At 32.0% G+C, this 10943-nt stretch overlaps 1 protein-coding gene across 1 annotated transcript; it reads left to right on the forward strand.

Moving 5' to 3' along the window:
- On the forward strand, window positions 6004-10577 carry LOC18598245. Its single transcript, XM_007027693.2, has 12 exons — window positions 6004-6568; window positions 7061-7125; window positions 7315-7387; window positions 7587-7605; window positions 8108-8227; window positions 8410-8479; window positions 8835-8878; window positions 8977-9018; window positions 9231-9290; window positions 9492-9559; window positions 10102-10159; window positions 10259-10577. The coding sequence occupies exons 1-12, from the start codon at window positions 6252-6254 to the stop codon at window positions 10346-10348; spliced, it is 1026 nt and encodes a 341-aa protein (XP_007027755.1). The 5' UTR covers window positions 6004-6251; the 3' UTR covers window positions 10349-10577.

Below are 10943 nucleotides of genomic sequence, written 5' to 3' on the forward strand. Positions count from 1 at the left end.
GTGTTTAGGTACACAGAGAAACAAGATTTCCTCATTTGTTCAATTGGAAAAGTTCATCCCTATCAAGATAAATGGCAAGACATCATTTGCTGTTGGTTCGGATGCTCGTACTACTTTGGTGAGCAAAAGATTTTTCTGGGCTAAAGAGGGCCACAAGGAAATACTAAAAAAATGTGTAGTCCTTTTGCCTGTTGCTTTAAGGATATTTAAGATCCATTTAGAACCATAGCTATCATGTGCTGATCTACGTTATAAAAACAGAAATAGACCCCATATTTCAAGAGTGCCTGTATATATATGTTTGAAGTAATCATGGCAAAGTGGCCCATTTTAAATGCATAAAGGCATGGACTTCCAGGTTGTGTCTGATGTATGTCATGAGACATACATATATAGAAGCTGAAACTACGTTAGCCTGATGAATGCTTACGCTCATCTGTATTATTAAAAAGAAAAATGAAAGAACCTACTCTTTAAAGACATTGCTTAGAATTTTGAGACAATCTCACAATCAGGGCATAGCAGCCCCATTGAATCAAATTTTTGAAATTCTCTTTATCTCATGAGAAGTCATTGTCTTCCCCTGGGAAAGAAGCAAAATCCGCACCACCTTTTTGTTCTTTATTGATTAGCTTTTCTTCATCAAATTGTTAATGCTTTCTTAACAAGACTATTGAAGCTCTCTGGCATGCTTTGTGCACTTCGATGACAGTTACACGGCTTTTGTCATCAACAGTTGAATACGAAGTCCCATTGTTTATTCCATTGTTTTACACGATTTAGTAATGTTTTCCAGTTAATTTGTTCTATTTGTCTTATTGCTGTCTGGACTTATACATACCCTTTATGGAAGAAATAAGATTCCTTTTTGAACCCGAGAATTCAGCTATTCACGCACAGATTATGAAGTCTTCCAAGTCTTTCAACGATTCAAAAATGGAAAAGCAATCCTGTTTCAATACCAGATAAATATTCCGTTCTCATTTCTCTCGTCTTGTGTTAAAAGTCTAATAACTTTGCCTTACCACACAAGTATGAACCTCAAACTTTGATTTTTCTTGCAACATTTCCTTTATGCCTGCAACTTTCCCTTTTTTTTTTTTGCGTGTGTGGCTTCTAGATATGGTCCTGAGAGAGCACCATGGTCGGCTGACATGGCGCACGGGATTATGACAGTTGGCCTCTCAATGGTTCCGCGGCACCGCCTAGTTGAATTCTCTTTACTTTAGCCAATTGTTGTCGACTGATATACTCTTTACTACCACGACACGTGGACTTGTAAGGTGATGTCCTTGGTCGTCATCGACTTCTTCTTCTTCTTACATTGATCAATTAGCTGATGCTTTCTTCCTTCAGAGTAAATTAACTGGGTAAGAAGTTGTGCTCCAAAGTCTTGAACATGCATGATTGACAAGTAGAAAACGAATGGTCTTGTCGGAGAGTTTTCCTTAGCCAAGACTAGAATTTACCAACGGCTTGCATGGACGATGGTCTGGATTCAGAATTTACAGATTATTTGCCGTTTTATAGCCATTAGTATTTCCCAAAACTAGACCAACGGCTTTTTTGGCTGCTTGAGATTTTGATTCTTCTACGCTTTTGCTGGAATGCAGAGCAATCTAAACTGCTCCCAAAATATAGCATTTGCTGGGTTTATATGTACGTACTTGGTCTTGCACTTCAACTTAACTTAAGTAATTGAATTAACCGTTTGATTAAATGTTTTATAGGTACACCTATGAAGACTGCTTATAAAAGAATACAATTAAACAAAATGTTAACAATAATCTCAAAACAGAATTATGAAATGTAAATAAACATATATATATATATATACATATAAGCAATATATAGATTTATATTTGAATATTTGATTTATGATAGATTCATGTTTCAAAGAGTCAAGTTTGATTTTTTTTCCTTCTTTGAATAAATATATAGATTCTGTCAAAACTTCCATGGACGGACCCATGTCGGAAGAAATGGTGTTGCATGACAACACTCACTTTTTAAAATATTTTAATTTTTATACAATTTATTTAAGATTCAAGATAATTAATATATTAATGAACCTATTATATTTTTTTACAATTTTACTGAGAGTGGGGTCAAAGACTTCAAGTAAAAGTGATTTATCAAAAAAAAATTTTTTATAATTTAAGATTTTATTAAAAAAGTCAAAATCTAAACTCTCTTTGTTTAAAAATCAAGTTCTTCCCTTTCTTGGTCTTTGATTATATTTTTTACTCTCTCAAAACAGTTCATTTAGACTTTAATTGTAAGTAAATATCAATCTAAATTAAGTTTTTAAATATTTCATGTTTAAATATTTTTTGATTAGTTTGATAATTTGGATTCATAATTATAATTTAACTAATAAAAAATATTATTATATGTCAAATAATATCCTTAAATTATGAGTTTTATTTTTTTTTATTTTATAGATATATTATTTGATTATTTGATTTTTTTATTTAATTTTATTTGGTTTATAGGTGCTTATATTTAGTTTTGATCAATGAATAGAAAATCGTCATATTATTAGTTATTGAACTTGATAATTTGTTATGTAAAATCATATTTTATTTAATTTTAATATTTTAATTTATACTAATGAATAATAATTTTTAACTAGTTTTATAATTTTAGATAAATAAGTCATTGGAAAGATATTTAAAAAAAAAAATTTATCTCACAAGATTCAAATCTCGAACAACAGCAATAAAATTTTACTAATGATGATACTCAATAATATTTTTTTTACATAAAATTAAATTAAATTTAATCTAAATACTCTCTCAATAGATTCTATATTGAGAAAAAAAATTCTAAATATCATAATAGCACTCAAAATAATTGTTAGATCTACCTGTAACTTTATCCATTCCCTACTTTGTCTAGAAAAAACTTAACCTAAAACGTAAAGGTGTCAGTGGATGCTCTTCTCACCCAAACTTGCAAGTCGAACTTTATTTGGGTGGGTTAGAATTAGATATGATTTTTAGATTTGACTTGACTCAATCCAAGAATATTATTATACTTGATAAATAATATATTTTTATTTAATTATTTTAAATATTAATATAAAAATATAAAATTTTCTTAATATTGTAATAATTAACATAACATAAATGCGCAAGTTGAGCCAAACTGCAGTCGGTTGGGACTTTGGTTTTCAAGATTTCAATCAAGCTCGATCCGACTCCGACCCATCGGCAACTCTACATGTAAGAACTTCCAAATAGAGGTGGCGAATGTGTTGTGCAGGTCAGCACGACCCGTTAAAAATGAGTAGCTCATGTGTTAATGGGCAATGCCGACTAGACAACACGACTGGTTAAGGTTAAGAGCATGGCCCAACACGGCACATTGCCCACAACCTTCATGGTTGGTGCGGGGCCGTGCACGGCCTGGTCAAGCACGGTTATTAATAAGTTCATCAGTAACATCAATATGTTACAAAATAAAATTAAGTAAAATGGCACATGCTTTACATAGTTTTGCAAAATGCCTTCGTCCACAAGGAGGGTAAAAGGAACTCGTCAAGGAAAAATATTGAGATTTAAACAGATAATTTATATCTCTAAATTCCAAAAAAGAAAACAGGCACATTAAAAAATTTACGACACAATGTTATCATTCTATTGAAAAAATATTTTGAAAATTAAGCAAGTTTCTCTATGTAATTTGTCAAGTCATGGTTTTCTTACATTTTTACCAGTAATTTAGTTTTCATGAATTTTTTTTTTTGATACAACAGAGTAAATCAAAATGAAAAGATTGTAACTTTATCACTCAATGATTTAAATAATTCATAAGGGAATTTATATATGATACAATTCCATGTTTATAATTAAAGTAGTAAGAGCAAAGAAGCTTTTACTTCCCATATATGATAAAAATAATATAAAATACAGTTTCGGGACTGGCGGGTTGAGTCGGATTATAGCAACTATAAGCTAAAATGGCATTGGCATATTTGCGCTTCATACCTGCGGGCCGTGCCATGGGCTTCCCCAGCGTACCTTCAAAGAGAATTATGCAAGAATTCATGAGAAGCCGTTGACATAATAATTATGAAGGCTCAAATTAACATTCGTACCGACTACATGGCAAGTCTCACTCACTTTAATTTGAATCCTTTTTTTTCAATTTGATTATTAGAAAAAAATATAATATCTTAAAAAATCTTTGAATTATTCATAAAATTTCAAATAAGTTTTTATTTTTTATTATATTCAATCAAATTCTTATATTTTCATTTTAGATCAAATAAGTTTTTATAACTAATGATTGACAAATTACCACTTGTCATTTTATACAACGCATTGATAATGTGATATACTAGTATGTCATAGTTGATGATAATATGACATACTAACATATCATAATAATATGACTATGTGATTTTTTTAACATCACTAAAATAACAAGTGACATTTTTATTAATAACAATTAATTAATTGTTAATTATAAAATACCTATTTGACTAAATATAAAGATGTAAAAGTTTTATTGAACGTAATTAACAAATAATATTTATTTAAATTTTTTTAAATAATTTAAAAACTTTTTAAAATATTATACTAAAAAATTATATATAAAATTATGAAATTGAAAAGATATCATGAATTTTCCACTAATAATTACGTGAGATTTGAAAATTAATTACTCCTGACAATCCAGGAATCTGGATTTGTATGAAGAAATGGTGAATGGCTACTATTTGTACAAATTTATTAGTTTTAATATTTATAGACATTATTATAAAAATAAATATTTAGTAATTTTATATATTTAATATTTAAATAATTAGTATTTAAATATTATATTATTTTTGTTATGTTATTTTTTTATTATTTTAAAAGACAAAGTTTGAAAAATTAAAAAATTGTATTAAAAATTTAATTTTATTGAACTTTATATTTTCAAATGTAATGGTGATTTTGTAAATTAACATTATGTTTCAAGTGCTTTCAAATTAAACACGGTAATATAATCTTCTCAGTGATCACATTCCCTACAATCATCACATTTCTATGTATACCTAACACTTTAATATTATCTTCCTAACAATCACATATCCAGCAATTATTTTCTGAATATAATACCAAATGCCACCATATAATTGAATATGATATTACCTTCATTTATATTAAACTCTAAGTTTCTAAAGTTTTTGATGGATAGTAACCAATCATCACTTCTCCTTCTCAATGAAGTTTCTCTTTTGTCATGAGTAATTAATTTACTACTTGAACATGAGTTTTCTTTGCCATTAAAGACAATGAGCTTGTAATGGAGTAGAGGAGGATGTCCTAATCCTAGCAAGGAGCCATTAATCTCACATTAGGGACGATATCATGGTCCCAACAAAGAGTTATGAATCCCACATCAAGAGAAAATATCATGTTTTCAAAGGGAAACTATGTATCCCATATCAATTGTTTACTAAAGTGAGATTGAATATTTAAGAGTTCACATCATCTTTAATTTGAGAGGTTAAATCATGAGACCCAACAAGTCAAAGTAAACAATTTTTTATAAGTTTGTGTGGATCGTGACAGAGTGAGAATAGTTGTGTTTTGGGTAATGGTTTTTGATAAGTGATGCTTTTTTTATAATTGGATGTAAGGCCGAATGGAAGGTGGCAGCAAAGACTCCTTCATTTTTAATTTTTTTATTATATTGTAAAATTTGAGATATATAATTTTATCATTCCTACTAAGATGAAGTAGCTTGTTTTGCTTTTCATAGAAATGTCCTTTCCATGACCCATGGGAATGCAATTTTCATTGATCACGAAGGAAATGTGAGTTTCCCATTTGCTTCACATTATATACTCTCTGTCACAAAGGCAAAAAGTAAAGCGGTTGAGAACACTTAAATTTCACTTTCAATAAAATCGACAATTATATAAATGAATGCGATAGTTTATATTAGTAGTCTTAACATCACTGAATCCAGTAGCTCATGGTAACAACAAAGAAGCTTGTTTAAGCCGTAAATTTGGGATTGGCTAAGGGGAAAGAAAATCTTCCTCGGGAGAAACAAATCAACCATAAAAACAAAAGAAAAGAAAAGATAAGAAGAGCCTTAGAACTGGAGAAATCTGTCCCACTCTTGAGTCTTGCCCAAAAGTTGGGACCCCAACTTAATCAAGGCGACAACGGAGTTGAACTTCTCTAGTTTCACAGCCACTCCCCTCTCACACAAATCTCTCATCAAAAAACTCCAATCAACCAGAAGCCATGGTGGGAGTCCTTAACATCCCCAAACTCCCGCTTTTCTCCCCACTTTCCCTGCGTAAACCATCAAGACCCTTCATTTCCGTTAAAGCCTCTTCGGAATCTTCAGATTCCCAAGCCAGTCCTGCTTCTACAAGCACCAAGGAAGAGCAAAAACCAAGCTTTGCTTCTTCTTCAACAGCAACAACATTTGCTCCTCCTCCAAACTTCAAGCCACCAGAGCCGAAGCGGTTTACGGTTAGACCAGATAAGACTTGGGATATCCTTGGGGCATCTCTTGCCTTGTTCTTCCGGTTGGGAACTGGTGTTTTTGTTTCTGGGTATGGAGACTTCTTTTCTTTTCTTCTTTTGTTTGTTTATTTTCTTTTGTTGGAATTCATTGGACTTACTTGTTCGTTCTGAGAAAATCGAAGGGTTTATATAAAATGGAATCAAATTTTAGTTATGTGGAAAGTGGAATGAATTTGAATTACTTCATAATTATTTGGTACTGGAGCTCCGGTGGCATTGGACTTGTAAGTGGCAGAACGTAGATTGAGTATGCTTGACAAACTAAAGTCTGAACACAATGAAATTGAGGTCTATAAAGTGTAAAAATCAAGTTGAATTTTTTATCTGGATATTTGGTGTTTTACACCTCTGGAAAAATTGTTAATGATAATTAATGTTTACGAACAAAATGTAGATAGTCCTACATTCCATTTCTAAATAGAAGAAGAGGCTGTATTTGTGGCACTTCACTTGATTCTTGGTAATGACATTGGCCTTGTAGGTTTCTTCTAATAATCTTGTATGTTATTGTACTGTGGCAGCTATTCCGCGTCTTTTGTTTCTGAGAATGAAATTCCACCTGGCCAATATTGTTTAGAAGTAGGAGGTATGGGGTTACTTTTTGTTTCATTTCCTTATCATTTTTGTCAAATGTCTGATGCAAGTCCAGATTCTGGTGAAAAAAGGGAAGCAAAGCATTTATTTTGTAGTTGAGTCTATTTGTCTAAATAGTATTCAGATTTCAAATTCTGGAAATTTCATAGTTAAATTTTGATGGGATAGCTGTATTGAACAGGCTCTAGGGTGAAAGAGACCTCAAAGATAGGCCCTCGTCCAGAGAAGCCTATTGAGATATATGAGTTTGAAGGGTACTCAAATTTCCATTTCTTTTTCTTTTTCCCCTGTTTAATGCTTGCATTAATTGCTGACTTTCATTATCATTTTTACCCTTTATCCTGTCCTGTAGCATTTCATGTTTCATTTCTGATGAAGAAAAGATTGACTCTGCGTGTTTTTTGTTTTTGCCCCTTGAAATTATGGATAATGGCGGACTGCATACAACTCCAGTTGTCCATTTTGTCGAAAGGTATTAAATACTCCGCATTTATAACACTTTTTTACTTTTATTGCATTCAATAGTTGGGTTTTCTTGCTGTCATTATGGAGATAAATGTAATGGAGCAAATGTCTTATTAGATACTATCTTACGCAACCTAGACATGGCCATGTTACCTTGTTTGTGGAAAATACCAACTTCAATATAACACCTGGATAAGGTGTTACTCTGAAATTTGATTGAATGGTTCCATTTAACATGACAGGAGTCACAGACATCATCATTTAGCTCTTGATGCATAGCATTTGTGGTTCTAGTTGGTGATAGAAATACTTCCCCAAATTGCCCCAAAGAGGACCTATATTGAGTTTTGCTGCGCATATTTCCCTAATAAACCTTTAGTTGGAACTATAGTCGCTAAGCATGGTGTATTAGGGCCATAAGGAACTTCAATGTTTTTCACTGACATACGACTAAAATCATTTTCCATGAACTTCCTCATGTTTTAGACTGACATTTTATTCATATGCAGGTTAGGGAAATTGTTGCAGTTTTGGATCTTGATGTTCTGTTTTATCCTTGCCCCAAAAATGGTCCAAATTTTCGTCCCAAGGTCACTCAGATGGGTGGAAAGCAGCAGTTCCCCTACATGGTTAGATATGGTTTCTGTCCTTCGGTCCTCAGCATCTTACTGAGTTTATTCTTATCCCTCACCTTTTTCCCCTGGTTTGGTTCTTGAGTTTTGTACTTTTGTTTGTATTAAAGCCTTTGAATTGATATTAAAAAGAGTGATGCCAAGTTGGAGTTCAACTTAAACGTTGTTTTTCATTTCAGGTGGATCCAAATACAGGAGTTGCTATGTATGAATCAGATGAAATAATAAAGTATCTGGTTGGAAAATATGGTACATGTAGTCACAACTACATAATATCGCTATGATTATTCATTTTTCCTTCTTTTTGATATACAGATCATTTTTGTGAAAATATCAATACTAGATGCGTAGATTTAGACTCCCATTTTTATAGTGAAGTAGTTGCTTTCTGTTTCTTCAATTGGCCTTTCAGAAAATTCTAGTAAGTGTATTGCCTTACTTTTTCTAGTTTAAGAGCTACTTGTGTAACATGTCTTGATTACTACCTCTTCTATGCTTTTGCATATTTTAAGATATCTCAGTTTTCAACTTATGTTACTTTTTTATACAGTAACTTAGTTTGCTATAGTCACCTACTCATCTACCCTGTTCTCTCTTGTTTTAGGTGATGGAAGTGTTCCATTCATGCTATCACTTGGTCTACTGACGGTTGGCATTTGTTTTTATAATAATTGTTCTTTTTTTCTATGAGACAGTAAATTTGGTCACTCTTTATAGAACAGTCCTAAAATTTTCTTGTACTGCAGACACTGACTGCAGGTTTTGCCATGATCGGTCGCATGGGAAAGGTAAGATGTATATGACAATCTTATTTTATTAAATTCTGAAGATATCTGGGAAGAAGCTCTCTCTCTCTCTCTCTCTCTCTCTCATATTTCCTCTTTTAATGCATTATGTGCATGTTAATTTGTCAAAGCAATTATGATAAATTGTAGATAAATATACTGCTTTCTGAAAAATGTTATAAAAGGCACCCTAAATCTTATCATGTTTTATGCAGGGATCTTCATACACTCCATCAAAATTGCCTCCCAAGCCACTTGAGATATGGTCATATGAGGTTAGTAGAGTTTTAAAAAAATTTTGATGTTTGAATATATTTATGTTCAACGGTTTAGATTCCTTCTCCAAAATGTGAGGCAACTATGATTTCCCAATAATACATGTTAAAAATTCCTACAGTTGCCTTTCAAAAAAAAAAAAAAAGCTGCAGTATATATATTATAGTTTTGACTTTAAAGTGTTTTTACCTCCCTTTTAGGGTTCTCCATTCTGTAAGATTGTGCGAGAAGTGCTTGTGGAATTAGAGTTACCACACTTTCAACGCAGGTGAAGTATAAATTATCAATCTGCTTGATTAGGTCAATTTTAATAAAGCATCCTGTTTCCTTATATGTTAATGGTACATGAATATTCAACTATATTCGTTTACATACACTCTCTAATTTTAATAACGTCAGGGTTTGAGGTGTTTAAGCCATTTGTTCAATTAATGCTTTGGTTAAAAAAAGGTTCATGCAAATGCCATATATCCAGCTTCAGATTCATGCTTATGGTTTCACACAAGTCTCTGTTAAGAATTGAGAAACCTCTTTATACTTGCTTATGAACTAAAAAGTTGTGAATAAGGTAAGATATATCAAGGCACGTACTTGCTACTAAATTTCCTTACGTCAAAACTGTTCTCAGTATGAATCATCATCGACTCATCCTCATGTTATCATTTTCAACGGTGGAAAATATTTCCATCAGTCTTGTGAGGATCTGATTGATTGGTGTGCCTTGATATGTCTTCATTTATACATTTAAGGGGTGCACCAAGACATGCTATTAAGACAATCTTTACTGATTGTTCTGCTGTCTTCCATCAGTTGTGCTCGAGGCAGCCCAAAACGACAGATCCTCTATGAGAAAGCTGGACATTTTCAGGTATATTACTACTTCTCTTAACAAGTTTCCGCATCTATAAAGTTATGATTTGGCCACAAGTGGTGAGAGGTTGGTATTTTCTTCAAAAATGGTTGGCAGGTGCCATACTTAGAAGATCCAAATACAGGAGTGCAAATGTTTGAAAGTGCAGAAATAGCGGAGTACTTAAGAGCTACTTATGCTCAATAATTAATCAAAGCTTTCTTAGGGAGATTCCTCTTCTCATCTTGTGTTATGCATATTCCTAACTTTTTTTCACTTTAATGTACCCCCACATTGTATGTTGAATCACTTCAGCAGAGCTAGCTCAAGTGGAAAGGGTGGGTGGAATTTGGCTAGGGTTCTTAGGTTCAAGCTGTGTTACTCCCTCTTATATTTGAATAAGGAAAAAGAGTTAGCTATGTTCCTATATTTTTTATTTTTGTTCTTTATAATGAAAAAGTGCTTCAATATGGCACTAAATATGCTGACATATGAGCTGCATAACATGATGCAGTGGCCATGTGTTTGTGTGCAGGGCATGGAGCCAGAAAAAATGTGCACTGGGGGATGGGGAATTTAACTTAACATAGACCAAAACAAAAGCAACAATATGATAATATATTTTTTAGTTGCTCTAATATAATATCATTCTACTAAAAATATGAATGTTTGTTCATAATAAGAAAAGATATCTCCACAGAATGTGCTAACAGTAATTTTTATATATGTACAACATGTGTTAGTAGTATATTCTTGTTCATAAATATAGGTAAATTTTAATTTAACAAAAGTTTATTGATAA

The sequence above is a fragment of the Theobroma cacao genome, chromosome 5 (assembly GCF_000208745.1).
Source record: "Theobroma cacao cultivar B97-61/B2 chromosome 5, Criollo_cocoa_genome_V2, whole genome shotgun sequence".
Lineage (NCBI taxonomy): Eukaryota > Viridiplantae > Streptophyta > Magnoliopsida > Malvales > Malvaceae > Theobroma > Theobroma cacao.